General features: G+C 33.4%; 1 protein-coding gene across 1 annotated transcript in view; it reads left to right on the top strand.

Annotated features, from left to right (window-relative positions):
• The window catches only part of MCTP2 (multiple C2 and transmembrane domain containing 2), a 185,918-nt gene that overhangs the window by 42,866 nt on the left and 118,187 nt on the right, over positions 1–24,865 (top strand). The window contains exons 5-9 of the mRNA XM_044660134.1: positions 2,875–3,017; positions 3,863–3,939; positions 4,484–4,595; positions 8,486–8,521; positions 24,383–24,547. Of these exons, the coding sequence (XP_044516069.1) occupies positions 2,875–3,017; positions 3,863–3,939; positions 4,484–4,595; positions 8,486–8,521; positions 24,383–24,547 (533 nt within the window). The remainder of the gene's footprint in view (positions 1–2,874; positions 3,018–3,862; positions 3,940–4,483; positions 4,596–8,485; positions 8,522–24,382; positions 24,548–24,865) is intronic.

Below are 24,865 nucleotides of genomic sequence, written 5' to 3'. Positions count from 1 at the left end.
AAGGAAGGCGAGAGATGAGAAAGAAAGGAAGAAGGAAGAAAGGAGATAAAAAGGGAGGAAAAAAGGAAAGAAGAAAGAAGGGACGAAGGGAGGAGAGAAGGAAGGAAAGAGCAATGAGGAAGGAGAGAAGGAAGGAAGCAAGGAAGGAAGAGAATGAGGGTGGGAGAGAAGGAAGAGAAGGTGGGAAGAAGGAAGGGACAAAGAAAGTAAAGAAAAGGAAAGGAAAGAAAGAACGAATCATTCGAAGGATTTTAGAACTGCAATGCAAAAAAGTACATTTTTATTTTTACTAACCTCCTTCTGAAATTGAATATTTCCTTCAAATATAAATATAGAAAACACATTTTATCCTGTGAAGGCATCCACAGATTTCACCAGACTGCAAAAGAGATGCCAAGCACTGTACACAAAAACATTTAGGACAGGGCTCTCATCTAGACAAACTTCTCATCTTACAAACAAAGAAACTTAAATTGAGAGGTGTTCGGTGACTTGCTTAAGGCCACACAGCTTGTTAGTGGCAGCACTAGGACAAGAACTTGGGTCTCTTGACTCGGGGTCCATTGTTCCTTTCATTACGCCATTTTACCTCTTTTTGCTGCAGACCCCTCTTTTTAAGGAGTTCCCAACAAAAAGGTCAGAGTCCCGTTTGGGTGTCATCTCATCATGTGTCTAATAGGGGAGCTGTACCACTGAGCAGCCGACCTCTTTCAGAGCCTGACTAGTTGAGATGTTACTTCCCTGACAGTCCGACATTTACGCTCAGATAGAAAACCACTGCATGCACCAGCACCCCCAGCCCCCTTCTCCATGATTTTCCCTAACAATTAACGCTGTACTAACTTGACACTCTTTTTCCTTGTTTGGCTTTGTAAACCATCATCCCTTTTTCTATTAATTCCAGACATTAATATTTTCTTTCACGCAAGTGCCGCCATTCACCCGTGAAACAGTTTGAACATTATGTAGCTGTCAAGATGCCTAGGGATTACCCAGTATGCCTTGCCTGTGAGAAAGTGACACCACTGAGGCCTAGTTTTGAGATGTTTATTTTGAGAGTAAGCTGACAGGCATGAAGGCCTGATCCCAGAGTGGCAATTTCATTTAATTAAAGGCTTCTTTTTATTATAGTTTTTTTCCCACTGTTTTTTTATATATATATATCAGAATGATTGTTAAAGTGTGACTCACCAGAGACCCTCTGTTGTACAGTAAAAAGGGGAGGGGGTGGACCACGTTGCTTACTACCATCTGCAGAATGCCTTAGAAAGCATTCATGTTACTGTTCTTCTCAGAGATCTTAATTAAAATAGGCCAAAATGGGAGAAAGGGGCTAACGTTGGTATTTCATAGTAACGAAAACTGATAGAATGGATAGATGTATTTGTGACTATTTTTTTTTTATCCCCAAACACCTTTTTCCAGTATAAATGAGGCCCCTACTCTTGAACTATTGCCCCAGCTTCTATTCAAGTTTTGTTTATTCATTTATTTACTTATTTGCTCTGTTTTGACATTTTCCTCTTTAAATAGAACAGTCATAAACTTTTACTTTTCAATAATGCAAAGAATTTAGGCTAAATTAGCAGATAAAAGTAGCTCAAACAAGTGTGTGGATTAAAGAATTGATTAGGAGTTAAGGATTTAATCATATATTTGGTCACAGAATATTTAAATGCGTTTCAAAACAAAGTCATCTTGGGCTCTACATAATATTGTACCTAATTTCTGAAAATTGATACATTTACTATATCGTTACTGAGTGGTAATTTTTATTTCTATTTTTCTTATTTCTAAGTTTATTCTAGTTTATAAAATTTATTTTAATTTATACTATTAACTTATTTATTTATTCTAAATTTTATATTCACATTATTCTTCAATAAAATTTTTAAAAGTACATTTGGAAAAGATTTTATTTCTGTCATTGCTTCACATTTTCCAAAATATTTCATTCGACGCATGCTTTTGAAACCTTCTATTTTTTTCATATGTGTTGCTGATGATGCTCTGCTGATATCAACAGTTTGCCTGTAAGTCAATGTTTTTTCTTCTAGTGGTTTGAATGTTGCACATATTTTTGTATCGGACCGTTCTTCGTGTCTTCATTGTAATTTGGTTTCAGAGACTAGTATAATAAGCGATTCTCTTAATCCCTTTGGGGTTCAGTTTAAAAGCACCACAGTAGGTGCCATTGCAGGTCAGAGATGTCAGGTCTTCGGCCAGCTGAGTAGCTGGTTTTGAGTTCAGCTGGCCCTTGTGGAACAATATGTTAGGGCTTTCTTCCAGGTGCAGAGAGTCAAAAAGAGATATTGACTGTCGATTTAATCTCTACGCCCTCCTTTTCAGTGAATGTTGTTCAGACCCATCTTTTGAATCTGAGTGGCTTCAGAGAATTTTTTTTAAAGAATCTGTAGGTCCTGTAGAGTCAACCATCTGGCCATGCTCTTTAAAATGGTTTCTTTCCCTTTTGCCTGACACCCTGCTGTTCCTGGGAGGTATGGCCTTCTTCCCATGATTGCTGACACTGTCACTCGCTGCCTGTGAATTTTTTTTCCCTCGAATTAAGAAAAAGAAAGAAAGAAAATAAAACAACACAGAACAAAACTGAGAACTCTATTCAGATTCTACACACTGAAGGGGCAAAAAGAATGCCATTTATCCTGACATTTCTCATCTTTTTCTCTCTTGGCCTCTGGGGCCCATCATATATAGGAGGACTTTCATGGGGACTTTATGGATGTGCTTTGAGTTTGGAGGGGGCATACAAAGTTTTTGTTTTGTGATTCCTTGATTTTTTAAAATATCTTTCTTATTTCTTCTTTTTCTTTTCTTTCTTTCTTTCCTTTTCTTTTTTTGGTTTTCTTTTTAAAGGTACAAGTGATCCGTATGTGAAATTTAAGCTGAATGGCAAGACCTTGTACAAAAGCAAAGTCATATATAAGAACCTGAACCCAGTTTGGGATGAGATAGTTATATTACCAATACAAAGCCTTGATCAAAAACTTCGAGTTAAGGTAACCCTCTATGAATGTGACATTTTAGCATTAATCTTGTTTGCCCCTCTTGTTTTGGCGGTTGAAGATGAATGACAAAATTAATTTGAGAAAATGAATACTTTATATTCAAATGCTGGATTTTTAAGATTTGAATAAAAGACAAAATTCTGTATTCTGTATATTGATGTCCATTGCACTTAGATCATTGGAATGTGAGCTAAAGAAACCTTTCATTTGGATAATTTTCTCTAAATTTAAGCTTTCAGAATTTAGGAATGATTACCTTTGATGGCGCAATTATAGGTAATGAAAGGTTTCTCATTAGATATAAGATACTGGCTGCAAACAATTGTTGTAACATCTGTATTGAAATAGTTGGATGTTTTGCTAAAGAATGAGTTTAGCAAATTTATATTTATTAGACAAATGGGTTGCAAATGGGAAAAATTTACTTAAAATTATATATTAAAAGAAGTATGTAAAATGTTTGTTATTATGAATTAGGCTTTATATCATTTTCTTTTGATGTTCCAAAGTTAAGACATAAAATCTTTGAGGGGAAGTAAATTCTTCCTCTGCTTAGTATTTGTTAATTTTGTCTTAAACACACATAATTATATATAACATAATAATGTGGCATATTATTAATCACACTATAACATATATGTAAACATGCATCTAAAACATGGTACAAACTAATTAGTAATATTGATTAATATATGTATAATTAACTGCATATACATTTTATGCAGAATTTTAAAAATTCAATTCACCATACCCAGAATGTCTTGTTGGATAATGATTTTAGTATACTTGATAATTTTGAGCAAAGCATGAATTATTTTATTTATCTTCCCTTTTAGGTATATGATCGAGACCTAACTACATCTGACTTTATGGGTTCTGCATTTGTAGTCCTTAGTGAACTTGAACTTAATAGGTACTGTATCTTTTTCATAAATGGTTTTTACAAAATGACCATAGGAAGAGATGAGACAGTTCTTATCACAGCATATCTGTGGTCCCCATTTTCATAGAATTTTAGTAGCTTTATTCCACAAAAAAGAAACTCAGTTAAATTATGAATCTTTGGTGAGATGACAGATAAAAGAGATAATATGTAGCACTTAATAATAATTTAGATTGAATTTTGAAACTCTTTTATGATGTGATTTACAAACAACAATCATATATATGAAAGCTAACCTGTCACCAAAATAATTAGTAGGAAAGTGAAAAAATAACTGGCTAGTTATTAAAGATAATTCTGAGCAACCGATATGATCAATTCTTCTCCCACCCTCTACTTCACCCTCCCCTACTTGTCAAACCTCCGCTTAGCAGAATTGAAAGATTGCTTTGGGAATCATGGCATCGTTCAAAACCAGAAGGGGAAGGATTTATCTATAATTTCTAGTTCATAATATCAGTATCTTTTAGTATATCTGAAAAAGCTAATGCTATTTATTACTGTTTGTCCATAGGACGACTGAACGTATTTTAAAATTGGAAGACCCAAACAGTTTAGAAGAGGACATGGGGGTCATTATTTTAAACCTAAACTTGGTAGTCAAACAAGGTGATTTCAAAAGAAATGTAAGTGGTGTGTGTGTGTGTGTGTGTGTGTAAAGAAATGCTAACTTCTTCCTTTGTGACTTGGCTCTCAGATTAAGTATTGAGATCTGTTCCATTTATTTTTATTTTTTACTGGTATAGAAAAACTACTGGTTAGAAACTTACCTTGCTATTGACATTAGCACCTTCTATTCAATTATAATCTTTCAGAGTTTCCTAAGTCACTGAAAGATTATATGATTTATGTAGAGACATAAATTCTTTATATATCAGAGTCCAGATTTGAACCCAGGTCTTCTTGATGCAAAGGCCACCAATGTATTTATTAGATTATATTGCCTCTTGTTCTTACAAGAGATATTATTATAGAGGACCAATTTAATTTATTAGTGGTTAAATACTATACTTCTCCCTAGAAGGAACAGTTCTAAAGAGAGAATATCTCAATGTTGACTGTGGATATTATTTTAGAAAACCATAAAGAACATGTGTAGCTTCTGGTTTTAGGGTTATGTTAATGGTAGTCTGAATGATGACTTTAAGTATGTTTTGACAGTTTTGTTTACACTTTATGCTAGGTTCCAAATGACCCATACAGTGTTTAGCTGTGAGGAATAATTTCCTCGATTTAAATGTTACAGTGTGTAGTTGTTAAAGTGTTAAAATATAAACTCATAGAACTATAATTTATTCTAACCAACATGTTTTCCATTCATATCTTCTTCAAGACATACTTTTTGAAATATTAGAATTTACTATAAATAAATGAAAATAACAGTGTGTATAATGTATTACTAGTCCAAGAATTCTTGGTAATAAACAAACAACTATATTTCATCATGATGTTTATGAAGCATGATGTGGATGTACTTATTTTATATTCAGGGAAGATAGCTTGACTCCTTTTATAGAATTAAATTGTAATAAAAGCCCTATCTATATGGTAGTACTGATTTGTAAAACAATTTTAAAAAATACTACCACCTTATGGGTGAAAAAAAGATAAAATGCAGATAAATTTATTGATTTTCATTTCCAGAATAAATTGTGCCACTCTGTAGCCTGCTGTTAAATTGGGTGTTTGGTAGCTGATATAATACTGAAATCTTAAAAAAACAAAAGTTTTTGTCTGGAGAAGGGAGTAATTATTGGAAAGGACATGGGCTTTGGGTAGAAATTAATAGTAAAAATGAATTTTATAGTTTCCCTTCATTACCTTTTATAATTTTACTTTTATTTATTACTACTTTTTGTAATTATCTTGGAAATTTTGGTTTGTCTAATAAAACCACACAAGTTTTGTAGTCAACAGTAAAAGGGAAAGGACTCCCTGAAATTTCTAATATCTTTTATAGAAATGATTTTTAAAAATGCATTGATATTTGGTATAGATAGGTGTGCTTTTTGCAAATGGATAAACTATGATATCTAGATTAAGTAACTCCTCCCCAAGATCTCTTAAGGAACCATTAAGGGGACCACAAACAGAATAACAGGTTCTAGTTTTTATGTTGAACTTTAGCATCGGTTTGTTTTGAATTGGAAAATGAAGTAGTGTTTAAAGACTTATTCAAAATATAAACTAAATTTGAGTTCAGAAAGATTTTTTAAGCTTATAAAAGAATGAGATGATCTGATAGAATATCAATTGCTTCAGCATGTCCTGGATAAACTTAGTGTTTCTGAGTCAGAGTTCTTTATAAAAAAGGTACATCATGATAACTTTGATATCAAGAAGAATAACTATGAAACCTCCATATGCTGTACAAAAGAAATGTTTTTTAGTATAGAACCAGACCTTTTGTTTCATATTCTTTAAGAGGAATTTTTTATTTGGAAAATTACACTTCAAAAATATTGTTTTCATGTGACTTGTACATTTTTTAAAGAAATTATTACATTTTTAGTATCATTTGATATATGAGAAAGTTTCTGAACATTTAGTTTTTTTTTTAAAAAGTTACTCATTAAAATTTTTTTTCTAATGTAAAAGCAGCTAGGTGTATAAGTTCCAGAACACCTGAATTCTCTGACTGGATAGATGAATTTTTGTCATGAGAAGCTTCATTTAGCAATGTAACATGGGTCCATTATTAAAAGCAATGATTCCACATATATGTATGTTAGTTATTTTTTTTAATATTCAAGGTATTAAAAGTTATCAAGGAATAATTTAGGATTACTCATATAGGATTTAGATAGGTGAATATAGGAATCTTGTTATTTTTTTAAAAATTGATTTAAGATAACATTTAAATGTAGGATAATGTTATACTTTTGTTACTTGCAACAATGAATGGTATGTGTGATTTTCAGTGATTTTTTTGTTTGAAAATATTAGATATGCTTTCTAAAATTATGTTCTGATTTAAAGACTAATATACTATAATATAGTATGGAGACGTATAGTGTACAATAGTATGGTATAACATAATATAGCATAGTTCCTAGGCATCTATAGATTAAGTGGATCTCAGTAGTTCTCTGTATTGTTTCTACTTCTTGGACCAGCCTGAGTCGAAGATAATCTAAATTATGGTATCTGTCAAATTGTCAGAAATAATCAGGTGCTCTGATGCCTTGAGAAATTTAGTTTATATTCAAGTGAATATATGCAAGAACATTATTTTGAAAGAAGAAGATTAAAGTTATAGAAGCTGTATTGACATACTTGAGAACTTGAAGAAATTGTTATAAAAATTAAGATCTTATTGCTTGAAAATAGTATCACCAGAACTAAATTTATATCTCGATAAATAAACATGTATCTGGATATATGTGATATCTAGTTTTTGGCATATATAATCTGTTTCCATTTATTAAACTTAAGATTTTTAAAGGAGAAATGAACTTTTAATGAAGAATATGGTAAAACAGTGCTTTAATAGTATTTCTGGTTTCTGTCTATGAAACATTATATTTTCTTCCAATGTTATTTATAATAGCATTCCTAATTTGTTGGTAAAGAATATTGGGTATGAGAAATATACCATTTACCCAAACAATTTCCTTCCCTCTCCAAAAAATACACCACTGCACACATAATATTAATGTAGCATGCTTGATTATATCCATAATTAAGATGTAATCTCTAGCATTTATTCAAGTTTTAGCAACCAGTTAGTTGTTTAACTAACCAAAGTGGAGCTTTCCTGAATTGAGCAGCACTAGGAATAATGAAAGAATATTATTGGAAGAGAATTTTAATTATGAAATACATTTAACAACTTGAGTATGACAAATGAGAGTTAAAATAGATTCTGTGGTAAAGCTTACTGCTCTTTGGAAAAAATGTTTTTTCCTTTAGTGCTTAATTAAATTAGCCTGCCTTTTTTTTCTTTACTAAGTAATGGTCCATGTTCTTCATATACATTTCTAAGATTCTTTTCCCAAATCTCTCTCAAAATGAATGTTCCATTCTATGTTTGATTTTTGAGACTTTTCAATGGTAGACAAATTAGATTGTTTCAGCCATCTTTAAGAGGGATCCTAATCAATGAAGCCAAATAAATTTCATATACTGGCTTCTGAATTCATGCTGGAAGTCTGAATACTATCTGGAAATGCTTTATCTTTGTGAATTTTGTTTTTCAGTGTGGCACAAAAGTGTAATTATTTTATGTGAATTTTTTTCAGACATACCTAATGTACTATAGCAGACCACATTGTTTTCAACTCCATCTTATCTTTTAATGGAAATTATCAGAAAAATTATTTCATTAAAATGTATTTGACACATTTTACATCATAACGCTCACTTGGGTATCAAATTAATTCCCTTTAATTCTGAAAAATTAATTACAAACTATTGTAATCATAGTACCTTTTACTGTTACTAACAGTTTGTTTTTTTTCCTCTCTCTTCATTTATTTACATGGAATTTTGGGGGATCCTATGCAACCATTCTTAGAGATGGTCAAATCGGAAGAGGTTAAGTGCAAGTAAGGTAATTTTGCTTTTTTTTTCCTTTGAAATTACTTAGTAAATTCTTTGTTGGTAATGTTAATGTAGTCATGATCTAGATAAACTAAATTCTGAATATTATACATTTTTGGATGTAATTTTTACTGATAAAATGCAATTAATGAACCTCTCTACTTGTATCTACTAAATAAATGACAAAGTGTGATTCAGCACTGGAAACTGCAAACATTTTTTCAAAATTTGTAGCAAATATGACTGAATAAATAGATAGCAAACATGCATACACACATGTTTCAATTGAGAACCAGGAATATATTATTTTCAGTAATAATTTTTTCTTACTCTTGAATACACTGCATTTTCTTACATTTCTTCTAATTAGAGGGTGTTAAACTTAGTTTAAAATATATTAAATTAGCTTTAATGATACTGGAAGTAAATATTAGTTTCTTAATTGAGAAAATTATATGCTCTCTTTTAAAAACCTATATTAATTCCCAGAAATCTGTATTTCTTTTTAGTGAACAATTTCTAAAATATGTCCAAGAAGTTACTTCATATCTGTGTGTGTGCATTTGAGTGGGCATATGTATAACATCTGAACTTGTGTTGGAAATCTGTATATATGCATGTGTATGTCTGTATATGTATGTGATACATATATATGTGCATGTGTGCCTTTTGTTCTTCCCTGTTTGTTACAAATTTTGTATAAACATTTGTAGATTCAAGTTTCATAAGCTGTCTTTTCAATTCCAAAGTTAGTTTAAAAGAAATGTTGTTTTAAGTTATGTAGCCAGATACTAGTGTTGGAAGGATTGGTGGGTAAGGAGACAGAAATGAATAATCAGTTCAGCAAACAATTTTGTGTTGACTAATGCTAAGGTTAAGGTTAATATTGAGTTCCTTTGAAAACTGTTCTGTCAGGTAAATTGTCATATGCTGTATCTGCATAATCAGTATATTTGATAGAGTGTAACAATAGGGAACTCAAAAGTCAGGAAAATTGGATTCTAATTCATCCCCTCTCACTCATTTTTACCTGATTTCTTTGGGGATCAATTTCTCCAACTGTATGTAAGACATCTGAATTAGATAATCTCTAATGACTGTTGCAACTATAAAATTGTTTCAGTATTTTATATATGTATTTTATAAATTTGCAGAACTAAAATATGTGGTACGTATATGTGTGTCTATGTCTGCAATTTTTAAAGAGATATTTTGGATCTAGTTATTATTGCTCACTACATGCTTACAAGAAAAAAAAGTTTAATGTTTCAGACTTTGCCCTTTGGTTTCCAGAAGAGCCAAAGTTCTGTCTGTGTTAGTATCTTGACATAATATATAATCTTTGCATTTTTGGATACTTTAAAAATAACCTAAGATAAGATTTTATGTTACCCTGGCAGATCATTTGTTTCCCAAGGCTCTGGTTAATGTCTTAGAATCTTTTTAAAATAAAATTAAGAGGTGCCAAATAATGATATTGGATTAGGGAAAATATCATGATTCATTCTCCAAAAACATTCCCTAAATCTTTGCTTTATTCTGTGATAGTCACTAGAGGGTAGAAGAGTATCAGTTCTCACCAAAGAATGGCCAGTTCAAGCTCTCACACATTAAGAAGAGTTTCTGCAGCCTTCTGAAACAGTAAAGAATTTCCCAGAATGCTTTGGTGAAACCTGACAAAGCAGTATTTTCTAGTTTATTGATTCTGCTACCGCACTAAAAAACTAGTACTGCACATCAATAACCATCTTTAGTTAGGGAACTCTGGTCTGTGCAACAGTACTGGCAGTTTGTGGAAGAACATAAAGGCTAGGAAGAAAAATTGTGAGCTTGGGGAATATTGGAGTCTAGGGAGGACAGGAAAGGTTATGGAAGAATGGTCAAAGGAGTGGAGTGGGGGGAGAAAAAATGTTGACGGCCTGGATAAAGATATCAAAAATATGAAGGAAACATGGGATCCTAGAGAGCAGTATTATCTATATTTGTAGAGCTCGGATAGTCAGCATTCCCAATCCTCCTTCTACAGTTAAAAAAAAGACTTAAAAATCATAGAATATCTAGGGAATTCTTACTATATTATATACTGTGTAGTAACAATTATTCTAGAATATACATTTAAACAGAGATATAGATGTACCTGAATCTACATATCTATATACTCACACTGTATATGTACATCTATATGTATGTGTCTATATACATAATTATACATATATATGGATATGTAGACACCTTCCAAACACATATGGTGAATATACTAAATAATCTTTATTTTTATGATTATTGCTTATCTGAGGAGGAAAAATAGAAAATTATTTGTATTTTTTAATATAAGTGCTATCTGTGTATGGAAAAGCCATAGTCCATACAGGTTAAAGACTAACAAAAGGTACTTTAGGCATAGATTTTCCAACTAATTTTTGTTGAACTACAGGGAATTTTTGCATTTTCCAACGTTAAAATTTTAGTTGAATTATCCAATAATATTAAAAATGCACTCAATAAAGATTCTAAGAGAACAGAGTTACATATTAAAAAGTATCCTAAATTTTACTGGTTCTAAGTGCTTGTGTTAACCATGAAAATGTTGACTTGTTCACCTCAATTTTATTTTAGTAATAACTTGGCTTCATATCCATAATTGCATCCGAAATGATATGAGTTAAATGGCATCATCTTAACCCATCAAGCAGAAGGTTCCAAAGTATTGTACCTCTGTGGGCTTCTTTTATATTCTTTTCTTGACATTACATCTCAAGTTTTAAATCAGAATGTGGAGAGAATGTTTTTAAAAGATTTAGGTTATACTAAGAATTCTTTGCTCTCATTTTGATATCTTTAAAAAAATAATGTCAAGATGAATTCTCCCTTTCGCTGAAAATTAGGTATAATAGCAGATGGAATGTCTGTGTAATTGTGTGTGCATATGTATGTGTCTATAGCTATATGTAATCTGCAATATAGATAAATTTACGGAGTTTGCAAATTATCACTTCTATCATTTATATTTTGATATTAATTGTAGATAAGTTTAGAAAAATATCATAATTATATAATCTCATTTTTTCCCAACTACCCCCCCCAAAAAAGGTTCTTGCCATTATTTCCCAATCCTGAGACTTAGAAGCTTAGTTACATCTATCATCAAACAGCTACCTAATTAGGGTCTCCAAACCTTACTAACCTCAGAAATCTTTTGACCACTTCACGCAACTTCTAGATATTATAAATGAACCACTTTTAGACCTATTTTCCTTTAGGTTTTTTTTTTTTGTGTGTAGAACATGTTAAGACCCAAAGAGGTATATCTCTTATAATGCACTTATAATGTGGATATATGTGGAGGATTGCCTTGCCATATGAAGGTCAATATAAAGATTGAAACTGGCTTGTGAGACCCTCCATTAGCACCCTGCTATTTCCAACATTGCTAGTTCCATCGCTGGAAGTTCTTTGTAATACATCTAAGTTGCTTGGTAGGAATCCACTGCTGATGCTTTCTTTATCACTTTTTTTATTCTCCCTAATATGATGGTCTCAGTCACCAGTACCCAGGCAGGCAGTAGCTCACTGTGGAACAAGCTAGACAAGTAAACAATTTGTTTTGCTTGGGGAAACTCTCATTTCAACCTGCAAGATTGCATACCAACAATTTGAGTGACAGAGTTGCCAGCTTTCCCTGTTCTGTTGCCATGTATTCAGTCAGAGTGAACTGATTGAATAAATTGACTAAAAGGTTACTTTGGAATCCTGAGAATTAACTTATCACGAGGCACAGTCCCATTCCCTCCTGTGCTTCTCATCCTGCTTTAATTTTATTTGTTTGTCTTCCTCAGTGTATTTTAGTTTTCTAGAAACACCCTTTGGCATTGGCACATCTCGAGGAGCAAACTCAGATGCCACAGGGTCCAATACCATCTCAGCTATCTCCTGTCAACTTAAATGCCTTTTCTTCTTCCTTTTCCCAGAGGGCAGCTGCCTCCACAGACTTGTTTCTTTGCCTAATGAGTGAGATTCAGGAAGTTATTTTGCAAATCACAGTGGTTACAGTCTTGACTTTGACCTAGTCACAGAGATTTAAATTCTTTTCCTGCCTTTCTTTCTCTTCTCCTCAAGCTTTTTCTCCTCTCTCTCCCTCTGATCTTACTCAGACTACCTTCAGAGCTTGATGTAATGTATCATTTTCACTTGGTATCTCTCTTCTTGCTGATATATTTCATAGACTGCCATTTGCAGAAAGAGTGACTTGATTTGGGTTTGAGCACTTTCTTGGTTTGAAAATTGTTTAAAACACCTTTAGCCACATGGCAGTTTTTCCAGGATATGAATAGCTTGATATATGAAAAATGAAAAGGGAAGAGAGTGAGGAAAGAAGTGAGGAGAAGTGCTATTTACCTATTAAATTGTGCTGCTCTATGTCTACACATCAGGAAAAGGAGGAGTTAGTAGTTCATTCGGACCTAATTTGTTTTGTTGTTTGTCATTTGGTTGGTTAGTTTTTGGATTAGATCTCTGATTTTCTCAGTGTTGGGAGAGCATGGTGAGAAAAAACCTCTATCAATGAAGACTGCCTCCTGCTCTTTTTTCCCCCCTTAAACTCTTTCCTTCTGCTTTAGTAACAACTCTAAGACAAAAAGGCAAGGGCTAGGCAAACAGGGTTAAGTGATTTGCCCAGGGTCACACAATTAGGAAGTGTCTGAGGTAAGATTTGAATACAGGTTCTTCTTACTCTGGAGAAGCCTGGTGCTCTATCCACTGGGCCACCTAGATGTAGCACCTCTCCTCCCCCCAGACTCCCCATGTCTTAAAAAGTTGTTTGGAGCACTGAGAGGTAACTTGTCCAGGATCACACAGTTAGTATGTGTCAGAAGTGGTTCTTGAACCCATGTTTTCCTGTCTCTTAGGATGGCCATCTACATCCATTTTATGAGATATCAGAATCAAATGGCATCAGATCTCTGCAGCACATGTTGACAGAAAACCACAAATTTATATTGTCCATGTTATATTGTATTTTTAAACATTCCCAGTTACATTTTAATTTGGTTTCAAGCTATACTCAATATTTTATTTTGCCAGCAGAAAATCTGATATTTCTTCACTATCCTGCACTGAACACTATATACTATACTGTCAGGAAATGGGAAAATGAGTCACCCCTCCTCTTCAAGTGTACTCAGAAATTGTTCATTCACACATTCTACTTACTTATCAGGTGGAAATCCCTAAATTTAAATATATTGAATTTATATATGATTGCATGCACTACTTTTGAGATTCCTAACCTATTTTTACATCTCTCAGTTGGAGACAGGTTTCAAGAAGAAGCAGAGAGAGAATATATTTTGTCTTCCTTTTCCATTTTCACTTCAGTCACATATCTTTTCAACACAATTCCATTTCCCATTCAGAACCCCATCTTATTTTCTTTAAAAAGAAAAAAAGTAAGTTTGTTTTCCTACCCTGGAGTTATGGTATTATATTTGTATTTATAGAGACAGCTAGGTGGCCCAGTAGGACACTTCTTAGCTATGTGACCTCTGAAAGACACTTAACCTCTGGCTGCCTTGTTTTATTTTTTTTAATCTGGATTTGTTCAAGAAACCCTTTGTCTTGGGACTAGGAAGTCATAGGCTTGAAGATGTTTCTCCACATCCCTTCACTGCCTCTGCACAACCACCCAAGGACCATCAATACTGTGTCCTTTATAGACCATAAAAGTGCTACTGTTCAATATATAACCTAGATTAGGTCTGGGAAAAATTGACTAGTGATAGTTAATTGATTTTAATTATAATATATATATATATATATATATATATACATATAGTGCATTAAAGTTTACAAAGTACCATACATATGTTATCTCATTTGATCCTAACAGCCTTGTGAGGTAGGTGCTATTATTATCCCTATTTTAGAGATGAGGGCTCTAGAAATACTGGTGCCCCAGACCCACTGTCTTGCTTCCATCTTAGCCCTATCAATCATCATGCAGAGAAGCAAGTATGGGAGATTATGGGCAGTGGGTTGCTCGAGCTCAGAAGTTTTGAGCTATAGAGAGTTAAAGCACTTAAGTATCACTATGAGGATCCCCTAGGAATGGATGCCTATCCAGCTCCCTAAGGAAGGACAAACTTGCTCAAGCCTGAAGTGAAAGAGGTCAGATTCTGTGCTGATTATGAATGCATCAGGACAGTGAGGAGTCACTGTATTCCCAGTCTGGGCAAAAAAGAGAGATCTAGTCTAAAAAGGAGGGAAGAGGAGAGGAGAGAATGAGAATAAGAACAAGACCTGGTAATATCCTATGGGTGCTGTTGCTCCTCCTTCCTCAGCAGCCACAGTTAGTGAAGACCAAAGGGAAAAATAATTCCCCTCCTTAAAGTCTTTGGCACTGCTTAAGCTTCAACATCATACATAGACATGTTTTTTATTAGTGGAAATCACATTAAAGAAGAGCAATTACCACTGTGCCTTAAGGATCATGGATACTTTCCACCTGACTTGTAAATGGAATCTCTTGTATATTTTGTCTCCCTCTATTAGAATAAAGGCTCATTGAAGATAGAAACTATCTTGCTTTTTTCTATTTGTATCCATGTTTTTTTGCACATAGTACTTAATAAAGGCATTTACACTCATTCATTCATCTTTCTGGGCTTTTATTGCTTCTATAGGATTAAATGGTTGGGTCAAATGATTTCTAATATTTTTTTAATTGTAATCATAATTCTGGAAAATGTAGCCTTTAAAAGATAGCATTGGCTTATAGACCTCATTTGTTATGCCTAACTCTGTAGGCCCCATTTTCTTGCTTTTGTTTGATGCACTGATTATATACAATGTGATTTGACAGTGACGTTCCACCAAGACTTAACCTCTGAGAATTCAGAAAATTGAAGGCAAAAAATACACCATTGGTGAAATATAATAATTAAAAGCAAAGTTGAGCTTGGCACTAAATTGCATTAGTTCTTTGGAAAAGTCATTTTTGGCCTTTGAGTTATTGCAAAGAAGTCATGAAAACGGAACAGACTGTGACAAGGAAGACAGTTTTTAGATTTTGACTCTCTGGCCTTTTGTGCAAGTTTAAAGTCTACCTACAATGAAGGGAGACAGGAAAAATCTCCTGTTAATTGTTCTGCCAGCCACAAGTACCTACCCTTTCCAGTTCATCCTCCATATATGCCAGAGATAATATACTCTTGAAACATATTGCTGAACACATTACTCATCTGTTCATTAACCTTCAGTGCCTATCTGTTATTTCTCAGATCATATAAGCTATATCTTTTGAAGACCTTGACAATATGGTTGCAGCCTAACTATTCAGGGCTTAGTATACATTCTCCCTTTCATATAGTCTATGATGTAGCCCATTTGTCTTCTTTGATCTTCTTCAGACTCAATATTCCATCTTTAATTTCCATGTTTTGCAGGGACCTAATTTCCTTTCTGTAATGCAGTGGTTCCAAATTTTTTTGGCTTGCCGCCCCCTTTCCAGAAAAAAATATTACCTAGCCCCTGGAAATTAATTTTTTAAAACATTTTTAATAGCAATTATAGGAAAGATAAATGCACCTGTGGCCATCACCACCTTCCTGGATTGCTGCAGCACCCACCAGGGGGGCGGTAGCACCCACTTTGGGAATCACTGCTGTAATGCATGCTTTCTTGTCTCCACCTCTTAAAAATCCCTAGCTTCTTTCAGATTTCAGATTAGTTGTATTTTTTACATGAGTTCTTTCATGGTCCTCTCACTTTCTAGTGCCTTGTCCTCCAAATTTCATTATATTCATTTGTTGTATAAATTTTATACGTATTTATAGGTATAAATGAAATTTTCATTGATATGTTCCCAGTTCCTAGGATAGTGCCTGACACTTAAGTGCTTGATGATTGATATGAAATAGTTAAAAGTCCACCATCATTTACACAGTATTGAATCCTACTTCAGTGTTTTAAGATGAGAACCAACTTGCTTTTGTTCAACTTGTATATTCTATTCATTTTGTGGTAACTAAGCATCTCCCTTTCTTCTGAATAAGAAGTATGAAATATAGTACAATACATCCTCTTCAGACTAGAACATGTTCTTTTTTTTTAAAGGAAATAACTTAGTGATGACACTTACTTTACCCTTTACGTAGATTGAATTCCACATAAAACTTTTTTAGCTAATGGGTTTATACATATAGATATGCTATTTGTGTGACCAAATTATTTCCTTTAGACTTCATTTTAAAATGTAAATCTCAGAACTACACATAAATCCTTACAAAATCATTTAAGGGAAAAAGACAAAACTAAATTTCCCACATTGGATGTGGGAACCTGGAGGATTTATGGCTACAAAATCTGCTTCTTCCAACTTAAAGAAGCTGTTTAGTGTTATCTCATTTGGAGGTCTGTTGCATGGAAGCATGGATATCTTCATGTTATTCCATAAAAGCTGTTGACAGCGTATAGTAGTTTCACATGATGAAAGTCAGGCCAGGGATATTTTGGGGAAGCATTTTATAAACTGAATGTTCTTCCTTAACTCTTTCAGATTAGTGATCATCATAGGAATCATCTCTATGTTAATGTTCACATTTTTTCTTACACAGATGTCGCTAGGGACCTATTTTTTACCTTCTTTTTTCCAATGACTACCTGTTGCTTACAGAGACAAAGAGAAATTTTATCTACATCAGAGTTGAATTAGAATATTATTAAAATTATTTGCTTACTCTCAACACGTCCACATCTTTGCTTTAGAAAGCTTTATGGACAATTCTGTTGTTGGAGTTGGTAACCCTCTTTTCAATCAAGCAATCAACTGTACTTATTAAGTGTCTGTGCTCTGTGTATTGGGGGGAAAATACAATTCCTACTTGCATGAACTTACATTTTAATGAAAGAGACAACAAGAATATATACAAAAATGAAATGAATAAATGTAAACTACACTATTTAATATGTCCTATTAAATACAATGCACATTTACTATTAATACTTAATCTCAAATAGAAGTTGAAAGTATCAGTAATAAATTCAAGCAGAAGATGGTGTTTGGACTGAATCTTAAAAGGAAGAGACGGTACCGTATCATGTAGAATTAAGGAGGCAGTACATTCCAGGCATATGAGATGGCCAGTTTAAAAGTAGGGTGTTGAGAAGTAAACCTTTCATGTATGAGGAACAGAGAGAAAACTATTTTACTTGGATTGCAGAATGTAGGTGGGGTGAGAGACTGTATGGTCTGGTGGGGTGGAAACGATAATTTGGGGACAAGCTGTTTAGGACCTTAAATGCTAAACAGAGGAATTTATATTTTTTCATGGAGGTGATAGGAAGCTTCTGGAGTTGATTGAGTAGTGAAATCATGTGGTTTAGATCCGAGTATAGAGAAAATCACTTTGGCAGCAGGGTGTAGAATAAATTAGGGAGGGGAGAAGGGTGGCTGGGACGCCAATTAAAAGGAGGTTGCATTGGTTTAGAGAAAAGGTATAAGTGCAGACCTCAACTAAGATGGTATAGTAGTTTTGTGAACAAAGGCAAGATGGCCTCGTTTTATAGGACTTGAATGCTGCTCATATTGCTGAATCTATGTCTTTTTACTACATCCCTAGTCCCAGTCTTCCATACATATGTCAAAAAACATAATGACTATATAGCTGGGGAGTATAGATCTATGAACATATCACTTCTACTACCCTGCCTTTAATTGTTTTTACTAATATTCTTTTAAAAAATTAATTTTATTGCTGTTTTATCTTTATATTATCCAAATTTCCTAATGTTTCCCTCTTTTCATCTACCCCACTAAAAAGAACAGGGCCTTAAATAAAAAAAGCAAGGAGAGAAAAAAAGGTTTAAAAAACCCAACCAACATATCAAAATATATTTGTACTATTACATTTATATATACATACAAGATATATATATACATATATATGTTATATAGTGAATGTATATATTTATAGTGTTAAATACCCACACTGTCCTCTCTCTACAAAGAAATGAGAGGAAATGCTTTATGATATCTCTTTTTGAGGACCCAGTTTAGATATCTCTTTTATTTTCCTTTCCTATTATTGTCATAGTATATATTGTTGTCTTGGTTCACTATTCAGTACACATTAGTTTATATAAAGTCTTCCTATGTTTCACTGTATTCATAATTAATTAGATCTTACAGCACAGTTATATTCTATTATATTCATGTGCCACAACCTTTCACTTTCACATCTTTGAAATTCTTGATTTGATCTTATGTAATTACCTCTGTCTTTTGTTTGGTTTAAAATTTGTTACCTATCAGGAGCTATTAATAGTACCTGATTTGACTCTCTTCTATTTTTAATTAGTATAGCTTTTAAACTTCAGATAACATTATCCTGAATTTATCATAGTATATGGTACAAGCTGTTGGTCTAAAGCTAATTTCTGCCAGACTGTTCAAGGTTGTCAAGAAATCCTTGGCAAATTCCCCAGGTACTTCGCTTTGAGATTATTAAATTCATATGTTTTTTATTCTTCTTTGTATAGTCACTATTGTGTTGAACTATGTTAATTTTAATAAATATTAGCTTTGATGCACTGCTTTATAGTATGATTTGAGGTCTGTAAATTCTATTCCACCTTCATTCCTACTTCTTCATTGTCTTCATATTTAAAAACTTTAGTTCTTCCTAATGAATTTTGTTATATTGGTGAGTTCTTTAAAGTGTCCCCTTGGTAGTTTGGTATAGCACTAAATGTATAAATCAGTTTGAATAGTATTGTCACTTTTCTTACTGCATTGGAATGCTTCCTAATCTAGTTTGATGTCACCTAGCTTTTAGAGACAATATAATGTTATAGAAAAAAACTGGTCTGAAAGACCTGGGTTCCAGGAAACTAGTTCTGGCACTCACTAGCTGGGTAAACATATTACTAGCAATAGCACTTCAAAGGCTTGTGAATTCTTTGGTAGGGGCACTCCTTCCTTCAGTACACCTCATCACCTTTCTGTGACTTAGTATAGGATCTGTGAGGTTTGTGTTATCTAAACATGTCATATGTAATAGCCAACCTCATGATAAACTTTTATGAATTGAGCTAGTCTTGCCTTCGACAGCAGATACACAAATTGTTAATGTATCTGAAACTTTTCCAACTTACTAGCATTTACCATATGGCATAGACTTTGAGAACCTAGAGTCATTTCTATGCCATGAGACATTAGAGGACGTTTGAAGTAGAGAGATGATGACTGTCATTATTATAAATGTATGTAAATATAGTATTCTGCTATTCACTTTTACAGTCATTACAACTTGCCATTCTTAAAATCCTGTGAGGTAAAGAGGGAAGAAATTCTTATTCTCACTTTATGATGGAGGTACCTAAGGCTTAGAGAAGTCATGACTTGCCTTAGATAGAGCAGGGGCTTTGACTAAGTATGGCATGTATTTCCATTATATTTTAGTACCCCTCTAATGTTCTTTCTGCAACCCTTTGGTAATACCAGTGACTAAAGCTCCATGATTTAACTCCAAGATTATTTCATTTTACATATCAGCAATAACCATTCCTTCATTAAAATACTTTTTTGTTCTGAAGTTGTTTAAATATTATTCATTTCAGCATGAGCATCTTTAATAAGATTCTCTTTTCCTTTATTATAGAATCAGAAAACTTTAGAACTGTAAGGAAAATTTAGAGATTAATTAACTCTTATGCTCATCTTAGCGATAAGAAAATTGAAGCCTAAAAAAATGAAGTATCTTGTCCAAAGTCACAAGTACTTAGTGACAGATGTGGGAATATAGCTCAGATTTCTTGAGTCCTAGTCCAGAACTCCCTATCTACTCTGCCATGCTAGTCTCCTTACCCCTAAATACTGAAGTATGCAAATACTTTTTTGAGAGCAGTATGTGTGTGTATACATATATATGTATATATATATATAAATATGTATATATTTATATATCCATTTCCATTGACAAAACAAAGAAATTAGGAAAACAAATGAGCTATTTCTTAAAGTTTATACTGTAAAGACAAAAATATAAACCATTCTAAAAATAGTTGTAGTTAATACCAACTCAATGTACATTAATTTTTATTTTATATATTTTAAGTGGTAGATTATTTTGTGATATAGATATAGTTCTAAATATCCTTCTGATTTTTTCCATTTAGGATAAAAATTCCATGGTTCAAAATGAAGATACTAAAATAGGTATAGCATAATATGAAAGGTTTAGGGAAAAGATGGATAAAATACATTAGTATATTATTTTGATAAGTTAGTAGGGAAGAGAAAATGAATTCATATGAACCAAAGTACACTTGTGAGGCGAACTACAAAGTTAGGGTCACAACTGAAGGTTTGACACTGTCTCCTGATGCTTGTTCTATTTCAGGTAGAATAGACTTCCCTTTTGATAGGTTACTTCCTTTTCTTTCCTCACATTCCAACTCTGTTGGGATAGCTAATTCTGTGCATGAGATCAGGCAGAGGCTCAGGAATCTTAGTTGTACAGCCAAGTGAATTAGAGGAGATGAGATGATTTATGACTGGGAGAAAGGGAATGGCAGAGGTTAGCACTATAGCACTCTGAGAGCATAGATCAGATTTGCAGCACACACAGTGGTTCAGACCTCACTACCCTCAAAGAAAGACTTACTGCCTTTGGTAGATAGGTACAATCCTACAGCCTATTGCTGTATAAAATAAATGTGGAAATGATTACGAATCATATATGTATGTGTGTATATATGTGTATCTACATACACACTAACAGATTAAAATGTAAAATATGAAATTTTACTTTGAAAAGAACATTTTGATAGTTTCTAATAGATATTTTTGAGGAAAAAATAGTTAAGTGGAAAAAATACATGTCTCTTTTCACTTTGTGAACTGTACAATAAATATGTCTTCTCCCACCCTGACTTTGGGAAAAAAAAGTGGGGGGAGGTGGAAAGAAATTGGACTGGATGCAGCAAGTACATCACATCAAACATGACTGTGTTAAATACTAAAATGTTCAAAGTACGACTGAGATAGATAAAGGCTTTGATGGGAAGTGGATATTTCCCAGGGACATTACAAGCAATAATCCAGATGTTATGGTGTAATGCAACGAGTGTCCATGGATAGATCGGGAGCTCAAGCCAAGCAGTGCCTGCTGTAGGCCTTAGCCCTCCACTCCCATGCTGTTCTGCCATATGGAAGCAATCTCTAGGCCCCTTTAATAACCAGCTTTGGATTCCATTTTCACAGGGCTCATAGAGCTAAGTGGAGCTGTTTTATGGACAAGTTAGATAGAAGCCTTTCCAAGATAAACATCCAATTTGAAATTAGGACATACCAAGCCGCAAAATTATTTTAGGGCATATTTCATGGAAGTACTGCCATTTTTCTTAGGCAATTGCCAGACTGTAGGATGCCCTTTGATCCCATGTGGACATTACTCCCTTTTTTATAAAAAGGATTTTGAAATAGTTGCAGTGTTTAGGGAGGAATATATCTGCCGGGACTTTGAAGTATGTCCATGGGAACAGTCATGCTTTAGCTTTTTGGCCTGCGAGTCAAACTTTGAAAAAAAAATGCAGCTGGATTTATGAATCAAAATCTCATTTTCTTTTTAAAGGTAGGAGGTTTCAGCCTGTGTCTCTAATAAGCCAAATAATGATTTAAAGTGAATTATATTAACATGCATATAGAATACATTGACTTGCATTTGCCTTAATAAGTAAGAGGTAGGAAGTGTGAAGACATTTGTGTTTATGTGTCTTATAAACCTTTATTACTAAGTATGTCACAACCTAATTCTAAATTTCAGCCTTTGAAGGAATTACTCATTTTCTTGTAGCAGATGTATTTGTCTTTCTTTTCAACAGGCTTCAAACTATACACTTTGAGTACATTGAGGGAAGAAAAGAAAGGTTGATAGAATTTTTCCACAGTGTTTCATTTTTAAAGTTGTCATAAAAGAATAGACCAAACATCCTGTGTTTGCATTGTTTCTTCATCTAATTAAGGATAGGAAAGTGACTTGTATTGGATGAGGTAAGCCACTAGATAATTAATATGGTGCTGACATACCATTTGTTCTGGTAAATTGTGACTAACTGGTGTCTGAGTGAATCTTTGTCTAAATGATTCCAGAAGATATATTGCGCAGATGACAAGAATGAACAAGCTAAGTTAAGAATTCATCCATTAACTTGAATCCTTCATGCCATTTAAATTTTTTTGCCTTTCCCCCTTTCCTTCAAAAAGAGAAAAAAATATCTAAATTCTCTAGTGAACTGGAATTTCATTTTTTGAATGTTGAAGTAAATATCATGCAGATATCTCATGTAACCTAATAATACTGAAATTTAGGTATCTATGTGTGTCTTACATATCTTTAGCATCTATTGCTATCTCTTTCATATTGTAGTATTTGTCACTGCCACTGCCAGGTGGCACATGCCAATGGTCCATGCTCCTTTGGAGGCTGAGATTGGGGGACCACTTAATTTTTAGAATTCTGAGCTTTGATAGGGCTAGAGTCAAACTGGTATATGCAGTAAGTATGGTACTATTCTGGTGGGGATCAGGGGACCAAGAATGGGTGTTAAACTTCTGGTCTGGGTGAAATATAGAGATCCTGTTCCAAAAAAGAAAAAAAAAGCACTATCATTTATTATTTGGGTATTGTTAGCTCTTTTTGCCATTGAAAATCTCATTCTTAGATGATGATATTTTCATTGGAAGCTTAAAGAACTTGAGAAGTTACAAACTCAAATGTGAAAACTAAATTCAAATAATATCTCAAACTACCTGAAGGTATTTCAATGAGCTGTGCTTAATATTTATTCCACTATTCACTGTCATTCCTTTCTCTTCTTAATACTAAAATGGTTAAAGGCAGGGGTTAGCTGTTCCTGTAAGTGGTCAGTCCCACTACAAAACAAAGTGAACTAATACTAGATTCTGGTTACAAAAATTAGAATATGATTAAGGACAGGCATTTCACCTGTGATTAAACTGATATAGGGAACTACTAAGAGAGAATTTTCTCCACCAATGCATAATAGTGATGTCGCATACTCTGCAACTTAAAGTCATAGAAAGTTGCCTAATAGTTTAGAAATTAAATGATTTGCCCAGAGTGACACTGTCAGAGGTGGGGTTGGACCTATTGTGGGCTGGTTTATGCCAGGTCACACTGCTCTTGAGAGCTGATTGTGAAAATTTCAGTGTCAGAAATGTCAGAAATCAACAAATACTACAAATAAAGGCTTAATTCATTTGTTTTGCTGATTGTCTAGATCAAGGGTTGACAACATATGGCTCTCAAGCCATATCTGGCTCTTTTGAGGGCCAGATATGGCTCTTTCTTCAGGAGCCATAAAGTCAATTTTTTTCAGGCACTGTTACAGGAGCGTGCACTGTGAGCACTGTACGGCTCTCACAAAATTACATTTTAAAAAATGTGGCATTTATGGCTCTCATGGCCAAAAAGGTTGCTGACCCCTGGTCTAGATATACACTCAGAAACTTAAGATGATGAGGAAAAATTAATAATGCAAATCAAACTTAAAAATATATCATGTATTCATTTATTCTGCTCTGCCAGTTATTAAACATTTACAAAGACATTGGTTGGTGCGAACATAGTTCTTGGCTCTGAGATCAGCTCCCTTCCCACTCTGATACAATGCCTTTCACCATTAGAACCCATTATGGAAAATGCTATCTTAAAATTTCATTGTTTGTTGATATACAAGTTGTTAATATTTACATATAAAACAATGATTTCAGAGTCAAATTCTGAAATCATGCCTATAGAATTTATCAAGAGATTTTAGTAACTAAATTACAAATATTTTCTTTTCTTTTTAGTCCTCTTTGATTCGCAACCTGCGTCTTTCAGAATCTTTGAAGAAGAACCAACTCTGGAATGGAATTATTAGTATTACTTTATTGGAAGGGAAGAATATCTCTGGAGGAAGCATAACAGAGATATTTGTACAATTAAAACTAGGAGATCAGAAATATAAAAGCAAGGTAAATCTCATCAATTTTAGTAGGAAATTAGCTTTAAGGATGCCAAGGTGACCCCTGCTTCTTTTCTTGCCCAATCTTGACCTTTACCCCATGTTCTGCTAGAAGAGAAACAGTTGTTTTTGTGTATTTAAAATAACTATAATGACTACATATATTTCAAAAAGATTTCTATATTATTTGAGAACTATGAAGGCCTATTATTCAATGAAGTGTACCATAATGAATAATAGTATTTATTGGATTATTTTGAAATAATGCAAATAATATTTTATATATACATATACACACACACACACACACACATATATATATATATAT

This window comes from Gracilinanus agilis, chromosome 2 (assembly GCF_016433145.1).
Source record: "Gracilinanus agilis isolate LMUSP501 chromosome 2, AgileGrace, whole genome shotgun sequence".
Classification (NCBI taxonomy): domain Eukaryota; kingdom Metazoa; phylum Chordata; class Mammalia; order Didelphimorphia; family Didelphidae; genus Gracilinanus; species Gracilinanus agilis.
This window is presented reverse-complemented; position numbering and strand designations above follow the sequence as displayed.